At 43.2% G+C, this 17,400-nt stretch overlaps 1 protein-coding gene across 2 annotated transcripts in view; it reads left to right on the top strand.

The window, feature by feature from the left end:
- Positions 1 to 2,649: 2,649 nt before the first annotated feature.
- The window catches only part of AHCTF1 (AT-hook containing transcription factor 1), a 79,364-nt gene continuing 64,613 nt past the window's right edge, over positions 2,650 to 17,400 (top strand). Inside the window, exons 1-4 of one of the 2 annotated variants that reach the window (XM_077779864.1) lie at positions 2,650 to 2,749; positions 12,038 to 12,162; positions 13,923 to 14,176; positions 16,553 to 16,733. In XM_077779864.1, the coding sequence (XP_077635990.1) occupies positions 12,045 to 12,162; positions 13,923 to 14,176; positions 16,553 to 16,733 (553 nt within the window). In that variant the 5' untranslated portion in view covers positions 2,650 to 2,749; positions 12,038 to 12,044. Of the gene's footprint in view, positions 2,750 to 12,037; positions 12,163 to 13,922; positions 14,177 to 16,552; positions 16,734 to 17,400 lie in introns of those variants that run through there. The other variant, XM_077779863.1, reaches the window with a different exon arrangement.

Here is a 17,400-nt window from a genome sequence, read left to right as displayed (position 1 = left end):
CGGGGGGACGCGGTTGGCGGCGCGGGGCGGTGCGTTCCAACTGTGGGGATGGGCCCTGGCAACGGGTTGCATAACCACCACTCGGCCGAGCGGTGGCACATGGTGATGGGCGCTGCGATCTTTCTTCCGCGACAGACGGCCCCGCACGCCCCGAAGGGCGCTAGGGCCCGCGGCGTTCCTCCCGCGCTGTACCCCGGGGCGGTGGAGACCTTGGCCTCCGGCGCCGACCTGCACCCCACATGTTCCTGGGCCTGGCTCGGGTGAGTGGGGGCGCGGCGAGTGGACAAGTGCGGCGTAGGAGCGCGGGACGTCTCGGAGTGGCTCTTAACCCACCTTCTTGTCTCCCCCTTCGGGAGCCTGAGGACCGTCACTTTGTTGCTAGTTGACTTCTGGGCGGGGGATGGGGGGCGGCGGTGTGCGTGCTCAGCGCCAACAAGGTCCTTGCTCGCTGTTCTCTTTTTTTCAAATCGGCAGTTTGAGAAGCGTTTGGAGGAGCCGGGCCCTTTAGGATAAAACCCGGATCTCTCGGCAACTCCCAACTTCGGTTCTCAGAATACCCTAAAGAACTAGCAGATGTTAGGAAGCTCTGGTGAGCGTTGACTGGCTGGGCCGGTGACCGGGGGATGTCAAGCCCGGCTACCTTTCAGGCCCGCGGGATGCTTCATGTGCGTCCAACGCCACGGGGGACGTCCACGTCCTCTCCCACCTGTAATTTTTGATCCCCGTTTTCCCATAACCCACTACGGAAGTGACCCCAGTTCGCAAGACAGGGAAAAATTAAAATCCATTTTAAAAAGATTTCAGTCGCACTTGGGGGACGGACTCCTCTTGATTTAAGGGGAAATAAAACATAGTTTCTTTGTCTCCTGACCGTGAACATTTTCCAGGGACTCCTCGTTTTTCTTAACAGAAGGAAGGAGAACTTCCCTGGTTTAGGTCAGCGGTCTCTAGAATATACGTCTGCTCTGTGCTTTACTGCTACCAGAAGGCTCCCCACTCCTGGGCCCATTTTCTTGAAGGTGTGATTTGGTGTTGCTCTGCCCGTGGCCTTGGGCGCCATACCTGCTTCCTTTCAAGTTCTCCAGTTTCGCACCTTGCTCAGCTTCCATGCCTTCTTTCCTAGGCACGCTTTCATTTCTCCTTCTCCCACATCATTTATCCCCTGTTTATTTGTGTCTAATATTCTGTTCTTGATGATGCGTCTCCCAGAATGCAACTCCTTGAGGTCACAAGTGGGTCGTCTACCTGCCCTCCCATTCCCTTCCCAGCACAACTTTTTAAAAGTGCTTGGAGATCCATAAATGTTCCAAGTTAACTTTGGAAGAACAGCCACTACAAGGCCGGAGATTTCTNGGGGGGAAAAAAATGCATACAGAATGTTCTGTAGAGAAGTTTGTTCAGTATGTGTAACAATATAATTACTGAATTATTTGCTGCGGTGGAATGCAGCTGCTTTCAAGCCTATGTATATTTCTACAGAACTGATCTGTGGTATTCTGTGCTAGTAAAATCTTTCCTGGTAATTTTGGAAATTTTTTTTTTGCTTCTTAAATTTTTTTTAATGTTTTGTTTATTTTTGACAGAGAAAGAGACAGAGGCGAGTGGGGGAGAGGCAGAGAGAGAGGGAGACACAGAATCCAAAGCAGGCTTCAGTCTCTGAGCTGTCAGCACAGAGCCCGCCGTGGGGCTGGAACTCATGAACTGTGAGATTATGACCGGAGCCGAAGTCAGACGCTTAACCGAGTGAGCCACCCAGGAGCCCCATGGGCTTTTTCTTTTTAATAGACTTTATTTTTTAGAGCCGTTTTAGGCTCACAGCAGAGTTGAGTGGTAGGTACAGGGAGTTCTGGTACACACTTTGTCCCATTATCAAGACCCCCCACTAGCGTAGAACACTTGTTACAGTTGATGAACCTACACAGACACATCGGTGTCACCAAAGTTGGCAGTTTATATTAGGGTTCCCCCTTGGTGTGTGTTCTGTGGATTTGGGACAGATGTATGACGACATAGATCACCATTATAGTATTTAGAGTAGTTTCACTGCCCTAGAAGCCCTCTGCGCTCTGCCTCTGTCCTTCGCTCACTGCTAACCCCTGGCAACCACTGATTTTTTTTTTTTATTGTCTCCGTAGTTTTGCTTTTTTCAGAATCATCAGATAGTTGGGATTCTGCAGTATGGAGCCCTTTCAGATTGCCTTTTTTTACTTAGTAAGAATTCATTTAGGTTTCCTCCATGTCCTTTTGTGGCTTGGTAGCTCGTTTCTTTCTTAAAGTTTTGTTTGCTTGTTTTGTTTTTAAGTAATCTCTGCACCCAATATGGAACTCCAACTCAGGACCCTGAGATCAAGAGTTGCATGCTCTTCGGACTGAGCCAGCCGGGCACCGTGCTCATTTCTTCTTAGCACTGAATAAATTCCATTGTCTAGATGTTCCACCATTTATTCAACCCTTCATTCACTCAGAAGGGCATCTTAGTTGTTTACAGGTTTTGACAATTATGAGGAAAGCTGATAAAACATCTTTGTGTTGTCTTTAGTGTGGACGTCCGTTTTCACCTCCTTTGAGTAAATACCAAGGAGCCTGATTGCTGGATCGTATGGTAAGAATATGTTTAGTTCTGAAAGAAACTGCCAAATTATCTTCCAGAGTGGCTGTTTCCACCAGCAGCGAAGGAGAGTTCCTGTTGCTTCTCACCCTCACCAACATTTGGTGGTGTCAGTGTTCCGGATTTGGGCCCTTCTAAAAGGTGTGCAGTGGTATCTCGTCATTTTACGACACATTTCTCTGATGACGTATGCTGTGGGGCTTCTGTTCGTGTGTTTATTTGCTATCCATGTATCTTCTTTAGTGAAGTTTCTGGTAGGTCTGTGGCCTTTTTTTTTTTTAATGTTTATTTTTGAGAGAGAGTGCGCACCAGCAGGGGAGGGGCAGAGAGAGATGGAGACACAGAATCTGAACAGGCTCCAAGCTCTGAGCTGTTAGCACAGAGCCAGATGCAAGGGCTCGAACTCACAAACCGTGAGATCATGACCTGAACCAACGTCAGACGCCTAACAGCCCACCCAGGCGCCCCTCTGCATTTTTTAATTGGATTCTTTTCCTGTTGGTTTTTAAGAATACTGAGGTTTTAAAAATTGATTTTATTGTTCAATATATCTATTTCTGTTCGCTACTAGTATCAGGCTGTCCTGATTCACCATGTTTTGGATCTGTTAGTTGCAATGCATTGTGACTGGAAATCACGGGAATTAGTTATGATTTTTGCCTTCTAGGAATTAATATGATAGTGGGGAAGACCGGCAAAGACAAGTAATGACTTTCAGAAATAATATTTGTGATTGCTTCCCTAAAGGTGGAAAGGAGCGAGCTCAGAGATCAGATTAAATGGGAAGGGATGGGTCTGTCCAGACCATGCTGGGAATTTAGTGTTTAAGTGGTAGGCGGGGTTTTGGCAGACAGCTGGAAAGCGGAACGGCATAAAGAGCAAAAGTACAGGCAGTAGCAAACTGATGATGGTTTTGGGAGGCCGCGCTGTAGAGATAGACTGGGGCTGCCTGGTCGAGGAGGACCTTCGTTGTCTGAGGCTGAGGATGTTGGTTTTTACAGTAGAAGGGAGTCATTGGAGGGTTTTGAGAAGGCAGTGACATAACCCATCTGTGCTTTATCAAGAAGATGAACAATATCTTTATTTCATTGGCAGCCAGCGTCACGTCCTGCTCTGCCTACCTGGCCCTTCAGAAGGAGTTTAAACTTTCTAAATTCCCTTTCAGAGGTTCCCAGTGCTGGCGTGTCTTGAAGGCTGGGACGCTACTTAATTTTGTACGATGCTGAGCATGGCTGCTTAATGTGTGTATGTGAGCATACGTGTCCATATGAGATGTTCTTTCTAATCATATAATTTTTTAGAAGTTCTCTTCAATGTGCTTAAAATGTTAAAATTCACACTGTAAATTTGGGATTCGAAAGGTCTTGAAACCAGTTTTTCCCTCGTAGATTCAAAGGCTAACTTGTAAATTTGAAAAACTTTCTCTTTCACTCACTGAACATCTTTTTGAACTCCTTCATGCCAGGCACTATGATAAGCTAAGAGTTGGGAGAGATAAGTATTCACCTTTTTTAGAAGGTGTGACACGAAGACAGTATGGAAGTTCAGCATTACATGTACTAGGAAGTGGCAGAACGTGGGCTTTCAAGCCATTCTGATTCAAAGTTCCTGCCTTTTCTCATACTCTGGATGGAGCCTGCTATTATAATTCACCTTGCTGCTTCTCAGACACTAAAGCTTTGAGAAATTCTTTTTCCTCTTGAACCAGGCATTAGTGTAGGATGGAAGTTTGAGAACACTGCTCTAATTCCAAACTAATGGAGTACATTCTTTTAGTTATATAGAAGCTAAGTGTAATTAACTTGCAGGACCGAGAAATGAATTTTAATTGTTACCTTAATCCTGAGAAACAATTGGATAAAGAGGGATATGGTGAGGTGAAGATAGAGGAAGATTTAGGAGGAAGCTAGGATTTCACCATTTTATTTTTGTGCATTTTAGCGGATGGTAAGGAAATTATAGCTGAAGATTTACCTAATCTGGGAAAGGAAATATATCCAAATTCAGGAGACACCAAGAACTCCCAACAAGATCAGCAAAAGCAGGTCAACAACGAGACACATCCTAGTTAAATTTGCAGAATGAGATAAAGAGAAAAATTTATTTTTGTCATAAGTGAAATAGTTCTGTCTCTGGTCTCTCACTTTCATTAATCTAATTTTTTTTTTTTTTGATTCTTGTCAGCCTGCTTTTGATTTCACTGATTTTTTTACTATGATTTATTTGTTTTCTGTTTCACTGAATTCAGCTCTTTTATTCCTTCTGCTGATGCTGGGTTTGTCTAGTTTCTTAAGGTAGAATCTTAGGTTACTGATCTGTGCTCTTACAGAAGTTTAGTGCTATCAGTTTCCCCGTAAGTACTGCTTTAAGCTGCATCACACAAATTTTGATACATCTTTTTTTTTTTCATTTTCATTCAATTCAAAGTTCTTTCATTTCCCTTTTGGTCTTTCTGATCCATGACTCGTTTAGAAGTATGTTACTTNATGTGGAAACTAATTTGACAAACTATTTGTAAAAAAAAAAAAAAAAGTATGTTACTTAGTATTCAAATGTTTGTAAATTTTCCAGACATTTTACTGATTTTTGATTTCATTTTGAGCAGAGGACATGCTTTGTATGATTTGAATCCTTTTAAATTTAAGTATATAGTCTATCTTGGTAAGTCATTTGTGTGCATTTGAAAAGAATGTGCAGCCTTTTGTTCTTGGGTAGAATGTTCTATAATAATCAGTCAGGTTGGCCAGATGTATTTAGGTCTTTTTTGTCCTTACTGCTCTTCTGTCTAGTTGTTACTATCAGTCGTGGAGAGGGGGCTGACGAAATCTCCAATTACAGTTGTGGGTTTGTGTTTTTCCTTTCAGCTCCTAGTTTTTGCCCTTTATTTTGAAGCTCTGTTATTCAGTATAAATGTTCAGGAGTGTTAATGTTTACTTGGTGACTTGAGCACTTTATCATGATGAAGTGAACCTTTTTATCCGTGGTAATATTCTTTGCTCTGAATTCTTTGATATTCATATAGCTGTTCTACCTTTTTTTTTTTTAAATCAGTGTTAGTGTGATCTAGCTTCCATTATTTTTACTCTCAACCTAACTAGCCTTTTTATTTAAACTCTTGCTTTTTAAAAAAAAATCCAATCTGACAGTCTGCTTTTTAATTGGAACGTTAAAGTCATTTCATTAATGTTGATATACCATGGTTAGGTTTAAATCTGCCATCTTCCAAGTCATCTCATTAATGTTGATGTACCACGGTGAGGGTTAAATCTGCCGTCTTCCAATTTTTTTTTGTCCCATCTGTTCTTTCATTTTCCCTTTTTTGTGCCATCTGTTGGATTTAAGTTTTTATGATGATATTTTATTGCTTTCATTGGTTAATTAGCGATATAGCTCAGTGTGTATATGTTGTGCTGTGTGGTTGTGCTGAGGTTTATTGTGTACATCTTTAAATTATTGCCATCTATATTGAAGTACCATTAGAGCATTTAATATACAGTGTAAGGACTTTGTAACTGTGCTTCCATTTCTCCTAAGCCTTGTGTTAGTCATTTAATTTGTAAACATGTTAGAAACTCCATATATTGCTATCATTTTTGCTTCAAATACATAATTGTCTTTTAAGAAGATATTTGACGGGGGAGGGGGGCACCTGGGTGGCTCAATGGGTTAAGAAGAAATTTGCCAGTTTTTGGTGGTCTGTATTCTTTTATGTAGATCTAGATTTCCATCTGGTATCATTTGCTTTCTTCCTAAAGGAATTTCTTTAACATTCCTTGTAGTGCAGATCTACTACTGGTGACTGTCTTTTCAGCTCTTGTATGTCTGCAAGGTCTTTATTTTGCCTTTTTTTTTTTAATGTATTTTTAAGTTAGCTAACATATAGTGTACTCTTGGCCTCAGGAGTAGATTCCAGTGCTTCATCACTCACATATGACACCCAGTGCTCATCCCAACAAGTGCCCTTAGTGCCCATTGCCCGTTCCCATTAGCCCTCAGTTTGTTCTCTGTATTTAAGTGATGTTTTCACTGGATATAGAATTCTAGGTTGACAGCTTTCTTTCAGTTCCATTGTTTTCTTTCAGTTATTTGTTCCATTGTCTTCTGTCTTGCATTGTTTTCCACAAGAAGTCTCCTGTCATTCTTACCTTGTTCCTTTTTGCAGTGGGAGACTTTTACGATTTTGTCCCTTAATTATGATGTATTTTAGTGAGGTTTCTTCATGTTTCTTGTGCTTGAAGTACAGTGACCTTCTGGTTGTACGTTTATAGTTTTCATCAAATTTGGACCATTTTGGCCAGTAGTTTTGAAATATGCCTGTTCTCTATTTTTAGAGATTGCTTTTGCATATATTAGGGCACTTAATATTGTCTCATAGCCCACAGGTGCCCTGCTCCTTCCCTTTCTGCTCCAGTCTTTTTTCTCATGGTGGCTCATTTTAGACAGTTTCTATTGTGGGTGTTTAAGTTCAGTAATACTTAATGTGTCTGTCTGTGAATCTCTATCCGTGTATATCTCATCTCTAGATGTTTGGTTTAGTCTTTTTAAATATCTTCTGAGTCTTAACATGCTTATGCTTTCCTCTGACTTTTTGGACATAGGGATTATAGCTAGAATCACTGATTTCATTTTTTTTAAAAAAAACCATTTTATTTATTTTTGTGAAAGAGATAGAGACAGCATGAGCAGGGGAGGGTCAGAGAGAGAGGGAGACACAGAATCCGAAACCGGCTCCAGGCTCTGAGCTAGCTGTCAGCACAGAGCCTGATGCAGAGCTCGAACCCACAAACCGTGAGATCATGACCTGAGCCGAAGTCGGACGCTTAACCGACTGAGCCACCCAGGCGCCCCTAGAATAACTGATTTCATGTCCTCCTTTAGTAGTTCTAACCTTTGTGTCATTTCGTGGTCTGTTTCTATTGGTCAGGGTTTGGGTTTTTTCCCTTTATTATGGGTCATATTTTTCCACTTCTTTTGCATGCCTGACAATTTTTGATTGGAAGCCAGATATTGCGAATTTCACCTTCTTGAGTACTGAGTATTTTTTGCATTCCTTTACATATTCTTGAGCCTTCCATGTTCTAGGATGCCGCTCAGCTATTTGGAAACAGTTTGAGTCTTTTGAGGCTTGCCTTTTTAGAAAGGCCCAGAATGAGCCTTGGACAAGGGCGAATTCCACCCCATCCCCAACTGGAGCAGTCAATACCATTCCGAGTACCCTACTCAGGGCCTCATGTATTAGAATGTTTCCCAGTGCAGGGTTATTCCTGGCCTTGTGCAAGCTTTGGGGATTGTCCCTCCTCGGTTTTTGCAGTGATTCATTCCTTGGCCTCTGCTGGTTTCCTTACATGCTTACGCTGATCATACGAAGGTTCAGGGGAACCCGCTGCAGGTATCTGGAGCTTTTCTCTGACCACTATCCCACCTGAAACCTTCTAGCTGTAATCTTTTCGAAGTCTCTTTAAGGGAGAGTTTATTTGTGGTGAACTCTGGTTTCCTAAAGACATGTTTCATGTTTAATGATAACTCCAGTGATCTGTAATTTAACGTTGACAGCAATTTTTGCTTAGAATTTTGAAGATATTCCAGCCGTCCTCTTATTTACTCTATGCAGGATTCACTGGTCTTCCTGATTCCAAAGAATCGGTATGTCCAAGTCTGGGAAATATCTTTTAGAATACTGCTTCTTCCTTAACATTTAGTGTTGTATGTTGAGGGATTCTGAATAAGCATATGTTCTTCTCCCTCTCTTGTCTATCACGTTTTTTAAGACTTTACTTGTAATGTCTACACCCAGCGGGGTGCTCAAACTCCCCATCCCAAGATCTAGAGTTGGATGCTTCACCGACCAAGCCAGCCAGGGGTCCCTCTTGTCTGTAACTTCCAACTGCTCATTTCTTTGTCTCTGTCTTATGTTCTGCAGGCGTTTGGGGCTCTCTTTCTCCTTCTAGTTAGTGTGCCGTGTTACTAACTTTTTAAGTTGGTTTTGTTGACTTTTGATACAAAAGAACTATTTGCTGCCTGGATATAAAAGAGAATATTTGTAAGTTACAAAGAAACCTGAGCGGTGAGTAGGTGAACACGAGCCTGCTCACCATGGGGCTGTAGAAAAAGAACGTTACCATTGCCCCAGAGCCCTGGCTTACTCCCCTGCGTTCCAGTCCCTTTCCCTCTTCTCACACTACTGTCGGGTTTTTGTGTTTGTTTCCTTGTTTCATTCATAGTTTTGCTACACACGTTTGTATCCTTAGGTATTATTTTGCTTAGTTTTGCAACCTTTTTACCTTAATGTAAATGTAATCATTCTACATGTATTTTCTGCTCTTCTCATTGTGTAGTGTTGTACTCTGGTGGCGCTTTTCCATCTTGTTGCATATGCCGCAGTTCTAACTCCATTGAGGTATTTTCCCCATTGAGTTCTGAGTTTCACTTAATTTTTTATTCCACAAGTTCTGTAACTTTTGTCAGATCTGCTTGACTATTCATTATTTTTGTGAAATTTCTTCCGCATTAGCAAGCTAGAACTTTGATTTCATTAAACCTATTAAACCTATTTTCTGTTCTCTGATCGTTTTCAACATCCGAAGTCTTTGACAGGTTGATTCTGCTGGCTGCTGATCATGGTACCCTTGTTACAGTTCATTATTTGACTGTGAGCCCATTTTCTTTGGAATTTCATCTCTGAAAACTCCTTGATATTCTAGAGACTAGGTGGTTTCTATGGGTTGTGTGCAGCGTTACCAACCTGAGAATAATTTATAAAAAATCCCTCCCTGGGTGCTTTCAGATAACCTAGCTTGAATTCTGGCCACCAGTTTGTGTGAAGGGAAATACTCCGAGTAGAGACTTAACAGCCATGGTTAAAACGGGCAGCGTTACCGCACCCTGTCTTGCACACTGAGTGCTTTTCTCACTGACCTTTATGCCGAGGACACAACCTTACCGGAGCTCAGTGGGGTGGGGAGGGGGCTCTTAGCTTGCCTTGGCTCTGCCAGCCCTTAGCTTTACCTTCTGTCATAATTTTATGATTATTCTAAAATCTTGTTCAGTTATGCTGCTTATATCTGTTTTGAGCTGTTCATTAGCTGTCAGTTCTTCTTGGAATTTCTTTGGAGGAGAGCTCTTTCGTTTTGTCATTTTAGTTAGCTTTCTGTCTCTCGTTAGTTTTAAAGACTTGTTATGCTCTGTGCACCTGTGAGTGCTGCTATACCCAAGAAGACTCTTTGACTGTCCAGGGCCTATTCTTTCAGAGAGTGTTTTTTGAATGGTATCTCTTGGTCTCTCTTGTTGAGACCTTGGTTATTTTATTTTCCTACTCGTAGTGATATTTGGGCCTCTCCACCCTGTGTACTCTGGCTTGTTTCTTGAGGTAGCCCTGGAGAAGAAAACAGACAGACAAACACACAGGGAGCAGGGGCACACAAACGCACAGACAAATCCAACAGACATGCAAACTGAGAGGGAAAATGAAAAAGTTAAGAGAAAAGACGGAGGAGGGAGGGCAAATAATAGAGAGTATAAAATACATAAAAGGGTCAAAAAGGAGAAAAGAAAAAGAAAAAAGAAGAAAACCGTTGGACAAAGAATGGTTTAAAGCATATAACCGGATTTCCCAGCTACAATTAAATAGCCGTGTGTATGCAGTGCTGGTTGAAGAGCATAGTGAAAGAGAGAGAAGACAGGGCGGGGATGAGGCAAAATTGGAAATAGAATGAACAGGCAGAAGCAATAAGAAGCTTTTTTCAAAGAGCTAAAGGGTGGAATATGGTTGGATAGATGAGAGAAGGACGCTGGTCTTATCCAGAGAAACTATATAGTCTAATTACTCCTAAGAGAGATGATAAGGTTGGTAGGTGTAGAATTTACATCTACAGAATGGACTAGATGTGACTGTTTAAGCAAGCTGGTGACCAGAGTTAATCAGGTCAGTGTTCCGGAACAAAAAAAAAAAAGGGGAGGAGGGCAGCTCTCAGGCAGGGACGGGCGTGGTGTGATCCGATGCGTCAGGTGGGGGTTCTGCGTTGGCAGTTGTGGGGAGGAGGGTGGGGGCGCTCCAGTCCCTTCTTGAACCAAGCACTGCACCTCGCTTTTTTGGGTGTGTAAACTCCCCATGCCAGGGGCGCAGCCAAAGTGGGTCACGCTCTTTAACCCAGGCCAGGCTAGTTTCCAAATCCCAGTCCGTGCGCCCCACTGAAATTGCCGTAGACACAGCCTCGCAGGTGATCCCCTTGGGGCAATTCCAAGCCTCTTGCGTCGCCCTGGGGGTGGAGCATGAATCGCTTCTCCCTTCTCCTCTGGGTCGGGTTGGCGAGCAAGGATGGGGGGTTTGCCTGGGGGGCGCGCAGGCCCGCTGGAGAGCGGGAAACTGGGTCCCTCCGTGTTTCGTCACCCGAAACACGAACTCACGGGCAAATCTCCCAGTTTTAAGCCCTTCGCCTTCCCTCTAAGTGTCCAGCCAGCTCAGAGCACAGAGGCCCGGTACGCGCGCGGTTCCTCCAGGGGTCCACCCAGCCAGGAGCTCAAAGGAGCGGTCAACGGGTGGCCCTTCCAGGATGAGTTGGCGTGCACGGTCCTTTTGTGCCCCAAGCGGAGGTTTTTCTGTTCCCCAGCGACAGGGGCCGTGTCTTGAGTAGTTTCGGACTCTCTCTTTCCCCTCTCACTCTCCACAGAGGGGGATCGCCCGGTCCCTCCAGTCTCCGATCCTGGCCCGATTTTATCTTCCCCAGTTCGCACTCACATTAGAAGGCTTTCTCAGTGGATTCTGCGTCCTTTTTCTCCCAATCTCTTGGGTTCTGTAAGGTTTCCTATGGCTTCAGATCTTTTCTGTGTGAGATATGGGGGCGAGTGCAATGTATGGAGCTCCCTACTTCTCCGCCATCTTGCCCCTCTCCCAAAAAAGTGGTATTTTAACCATTAGTTTTGGTCGCTGACAGTAGAGGGAATCTAATCTTCTATATATTGGAAGTGAAAGATAATTTCCAATTTTTTTTTCCTGTCTAGTTAAAGAGCCGTCCCAAACTCAATTCCTGAGATTACTGTGTGTTTGGACACTTTTGGGGGACTTTCTCCCCCTTCCCTGGAGCAGCAGTTTTTCTAACATTCATCAGTTCTTCCTGTTTGTGTGTGAAGTGTTCTTGGAGAGTAGTAGGTCAGGCAGTAGATAAGGTGAGCTGCACAGAAGCGGGCCAGGCCGTCTGGGGAATCAAGTCTGCCCTCAGGCCATCTGGCTTACTACATCTTTCCTCTCCTAAGGCTGTTGGGAAACATCTTATTAGGAGGTAGGACCTTAGACCCAGAAGCACACGAAATGTGTTTTATAATCAGATTTTAGTTTTAGCATATTTATTTTCGTGTGCTGGCTTTTCCGTTTTTTCTTCTGGCTCAAGCATATTACGCTCCGAACGTAATGCTTTCTCTTCCAACTCCTTACAGTGAAAGCATGCGAGGCTTAACGGCACAAGTGACGGCCCTCCTGCGCTTGCCGGAGGTGACGGTGCAAGCCTGTGCGGAAGACGGCAGGACGTCAGAATGTGTGCTTCGTGGAAGGCTCACTCCAGGTAAATAACGTTACTGGGCATTGACCAATGTGATAGATTTGGGAGAGAATAATAAGCACGTATTATAATTTCCTTTAATCTGGGATAAAATCGCACTACCTGGTCGTAGGGGTCTTACCTGAGCATCTGGCATCCCAGCTGCATGTGGAATCATGTCCGTATACTCTTGAACAATTCTCAGTGACTCCTGGGTGGGTGTTTTGCTTATTAAGAGTACTGTGTGCTTTATAGTTTTTGTACTATGTGTACACTGTCTTTTAGTACTGACTGTTTATATTTAGAAGATAGAAATAATACACAGCTGTTATTTCTTTGTAATCAGTAAGGTTTACTGGCGATGAATTTGGATTAGAATCTAAATAGTTTTATGAGTAGAACAGTCTGACTGTAGGGCCTCGAATAATACCCACAAAGTCTTATTTCTTAATTTCGTTAACTTGAACAAGATCTTAATATACAGTTTCGATTATATAATAGAGCAGAAAACCATAGCAGAGGAGCCATTCAGTCGTGGACTTCAGTCCGCTGAAAGAGGCTGCAGGCGAGTTTTAGGAAAGTGAATTTCCCAGCCATCCACCCTGGTGGGTGGACAGGGACACCTGTCAGCCACGTGGCTATTCGCAGCGCTCCTGTCTGGAGTATAAGAGCAGTGCCAGGCCCTGTAACAACTTTGCCCTGAGGTATTAGACTCTTCTGAGTAGACCCTCACTGATCTGTGCGGCTAAGAACCCGGCAGGTTGAGATAGCAAGTGGTGAGAATTCTCTCTGAAGCCATGTGTTCTGGGTCCCCGCTGTGCTGTGCTGTTTCCTTAAACTGCAGAGTGTCCCGTTGCTCCAGCCTGGGTTAGCCACCTGTGTCCTTGGATGCGAGGTAGCCATCACAGATTTAAAAGTTACCATGCACCCAGCTGCTCAAGGGCAAATTCGAGTCTGTTCCTGATTCTTGGTTTATTTACCTCCCTTATGGTCTTCATCAGCAAGCGCATCCCCTCAGTCCTGTCTCCAAGACGAATCTCGTTAGTCTACTTTTCTTCGTTCATGGTCGCCCGCCGGGCCTGGGGTCTCATCCTGCACCTGTGCCCTGTGCTCCCCCTTGTCCCTTTTTCGCTTAGCAGCGAGGGTAACGTTTAAAAACCTATCAGATAGGTTAAAAACCTCCGGTTAATTTACACTGTGTACACAGTAAGATCCAGGCATGACTGGTAAGGGGTCCAGAAGGGCTCCTGGCCTTTCCTGTGACACCAGTTACGTCTTGTCTTCTCAGTTAGATTTTGAACAACTCGGGGATAGAACCATGGGTTATATCTTATGAGGCTCAGAGCACCACGTGTAACTCCTGAGGTATAACATCGTGGACCTGTGAGGTTTGGAGTTTGACTTGCGGTGCCCCTCTGGCTGCGGTCCTTGTCGCCACACGGCCGGGGGCAGGTTAGTTACCTGTGTGAGAGTTCCGTTGCTTTTTCTCTGTATTGAGGTGTGATGGGGACTAAATGAGATCGTTTCTTTTAGCCCATAGCAGGTGCCTTCACCCAACGGTTAACTTTCTTACTGAGGTAATAGTTGTTTAATGTATTTTACTAATCTCTGGACCACTGTGTTCTATAAATGGTCAGATTTCACTTTAGAGCTAATGCATCAGGTTCTACATAATAAGCTGTATGTCATGTATGTAAAACTTCTAACTTCTGTTTAGTTACATGGTGTCCATTGAAATAAGTAACGTTTTTTGCTTTTTTTCTTTTTTCTTTTCCTTCTTCTAGGGAGAAATGCACTTGCTTGCCTGGCTTGTGGTCCACAGCTCGAGGTAGTGAACTTTCTAACAGGAGCGCGGCTGTCTGCGTATCGATTCAGTGGAGCGAATCACCAGCCTCCCATAGTCCTGGCTATGAAGGAATTCTCCTGGCAGAAGAGAAGTGGGTTGTTAATCGGACTCGAGGAAGCAGAAGGGAGTGTTCTCTGTCTGTACGACCTTGGCGTGTCCAGAGTAGTGAAAGCTGTTGTTCTTCCTGGAAGGGTAGGTGCCGTTGAAGATACGTGAGCTCTCTGTGTTCAGAGCTAACCCCTGCTGGTCACACAGGTGTGTTGGCTTTGGGAAAATCCATTGAGCTCTGCATTGTTACAATTTGCTTACTTCTATGGAATTGTTATTTTCCATTAAAAGTTCAAAATAAAGAGCTTAAAGACAGTATGTTATCAAAAGAACTTAACGTTTAATATAGAACTTTTTATGCTTGGTTAGAAAATTGCAAATGAAAATAGGGGTGACACGAAGTGTTCTGATACTCTCTTGTGTGAAGAGGATCATCTGAGTCTCATCAGCTTCAGTTGGAGTTTATGAGCACACTAGAAGTTTCTATTAAAATACTCATTACTGTGGTGTGTTTCGGTTTGTTTTTCTTCTTTTTTAATTTGACACTGTAGCCTTGCCGCAGTATGGAAAGTATGTCTTCACTCTTGTTTAAGAGTTGAATATATTTTTCTTAAGAGTCAAATGATATTTAAAAAAAAATTTTTTTTTAATGTTTTATTTATTTCTGAGAGAGAGAGAGACAGCGTGAGCAGGGGAGGGTCAGAGAGAGAGGGAGACACAGAATCTGAAGCAGGCTCCAGGCTCCAAGCTGTCAACGTAGAATCTGACACAGGGCTCGAACACACGGACCAGTAGATCATGACCTGAGCTGAAGTCATAATGCTAAACTGACTGAGCCACCCTGGTGCCCCTAGAATAGAATTTTTAAAGGGAAGTAAATGTCAAAATACTATGTTTTGACAGTTTGAGGAAACTCACTCAGTGGGCACTGCTGGGGGTCGAAGTGGTCATAGCCTGGTGTCTTAAATGTAGTTGCCAGTGCTGATTTTAAAGTCAGAATTCATTTAGCAGTTTATTGAGTGCTTACTGTAAATCAAGCTATATCCTAAATTTTGGAGAAAAGTAGATAAATGGAACTTGGTTCATGCTGTTGAAAAAGCCTGTAGTCTAGTGGGAGAAGACAGGTAATAAGTTTATAGCCTAAGTATAGTAAGTATTTTGATAAACTCAAGCACACGGAACATGGAAACACCTAGATAATTTCTGCTTAGAGAGGTTGGATATTTTAGGCAAAGGGACCAGCATGTAAAAAGTCCTAGTGTATGGGACATTTGGGGATTGGGCTTACGTAGAATGGCTGCGGGAGGGGACGGAGGAGGTGGGGTCTAGAAATGGGGAAGGTTGGGATAGTGAAGGGACTTGTTTGTAGTTAGTGGCCTCCATCTGAAGTCTTTGGTGGTCGTTTAAGGTTGAAGCAGAGCTCTAGTATAAAAAGCTCATTGGATTGGAGTAGGTGCAGATGGATAATGATAATGAACTGGACCAGGGAAATGACGGTCAAAGTGGAGAAGACGGAACAGAAGTAAAATATATTCAGGAGGTAACATGGCCTGGCCCTGTCGATCATTTGGATGAGTAATTGAGAAGGAACGAGGGTGGCGAGGTGCCTGGTTGCTCAGTCGTGCGGACGGTTGGCACCGCAGAGAAGGGGGGATATAGAAGGGAAAGGCTGGGAGGAGACTGATCGAAACCTTCCCAAGAACTTGGTCAGCTAAGTTTCTTGTCTGGGGCACAGTATCCTCTCTTAACTCTGTTTGCTTTAAGTGTCTCATTTTAAAATTAATAAGGTACCATTTTCAGTTAATTAATACAGTGTTTGTATGAGGAATGCAAACCCAGATAGATTTTTTGACCACTCGGAAGGGACTGAGAGACTGGGCTTTAGTATTTGTAGACAATATCACTGTGAGTTAGACAAGGAAGACAGTCCATGAAATCACGGCTTTCAGAATTAGAAACACTGTAGAATGTTTTGTATACCGGTGAAATACAGAGCCAGGCTTTTGTCTGTAATGAGTTACAGCCTGAAACAAACTTTACTCTGACATGAATGCATAAAATGCATAAAAGTAAAACTGTAAATTTTTCTTGAATGATTTCTTTTCATCCTTCCTCAGGACAACAGGCTGTATGATGGAGCAGTAGCTGGTTGACAGCTTTACAGAGAAGAATCTGGGTTTGAGTGTAAATGACCCCAGTTAAACTTTCTAGGCTTCATCCGTAACAGGTGTAATTACACATAACCCCGTATCCAAGGTTACCATGACGTTACGTGATGCAGTTAGACAAGGCCTGGCCTGTGGTACGCTTCCAGTAAACACCGACCCGGATATATTTTTATAGTGAAACGATGGTGTTTCTGTTCCTGAAGGTTTCATTAACGTTATTCAGATCCACGAGCCAAATGCAAATTTATAATCTCTAGTAGAAAATGTTTAAATCTGTTATCGCTGAGAGCCGTTGCTAACCTCCAAATTTGTTCTGTTGTTTCATTGTGTTTTTTCACTCTCTGCCCCCCAGGTGACCGCCATCGAGCCTGTCATCAACCACGGCGGTGCCAGTGCAAGCACCCAGCACCTGCACCCCAGCCTGCGGTGGCTTTTCGGTGTGGCGGCCGTGGTGACTGATATCGGGCACATCCTCCTCATTGATCTGTGCTTGGATGACTTGTCGTGCGGCCAGAATGAAGTGGAAGCATCAGGTAATCGTGTGGAGCCTCGAACTGAGCGCTGGTGGATTCCGATGCAATGGACCAGGGTTCCTTAAACAGTGAAAAACCTTTATGTAGAAATCGCTTCTGTGTGTCTTTGTTTCTTTAATGGTCTGGACCCATTGTATTAGCGTTTTGGGGCCCAGGGATACTTTTGCATGAGTTACTCTGTTTATTGATGAGGTACGAAAGTAGGTCTTGAAAGAGATTGAGGTCCTGATTTGTTTTATTTATTTTTGAGACAATTCCTGATTTGTTTTAAATCAACACTTGAACAATAGCTGTCATTCCGTTATGCCAGGAGGAGGGCTGAAGGTGTAGACGGTATAGAATTATCCAGTGTTAAGACTGGCTTATGTAGGGAAGAGAGGTAACCTAAAAGCCTTTTAAAAATGTATATATCATACAGTTTTAGGAAAGGACCGTTTAATCTTGAGGACTTTCTTGATTTTTAAAGCAGTCCTATAATAGGGCAGATCTTTCTCTGTAGATCAGCTAAGAAAGAAAGATACAAATGATCATTATTTTCCCCCAAATTATAATGAGCATAACGAATAAAAATTGTCAGTGTTTAGTAAAACTGATTGTAACTGCAAGTAGTAAAAATTATATTTAGCCAGAAACTTAAGAGCAAAATCAGATTTCTGAACAAATTTTT

The sequence above is a fragment of the Crocuta crocuta genome, unplaced genomic scaffold (genome assembly GCF_008692635.1).
Source record: "Crocuta crocuta isolate KB4526 unplaced genomic scaffold, BGI_CrCroc_1.0 scaffold322, whole genome shotgun sequence".
Classification (NCBI taxonomy): domain Eukaryota; kingdom Metazoa; phylum Chordata; class Mammalia; order Carnivora; family Hyaenidae; genus Crocuta; species Crocuta crocuta.
This window is presented reverse-complemented; position numbering and strand designations above follow the sequence as displayed.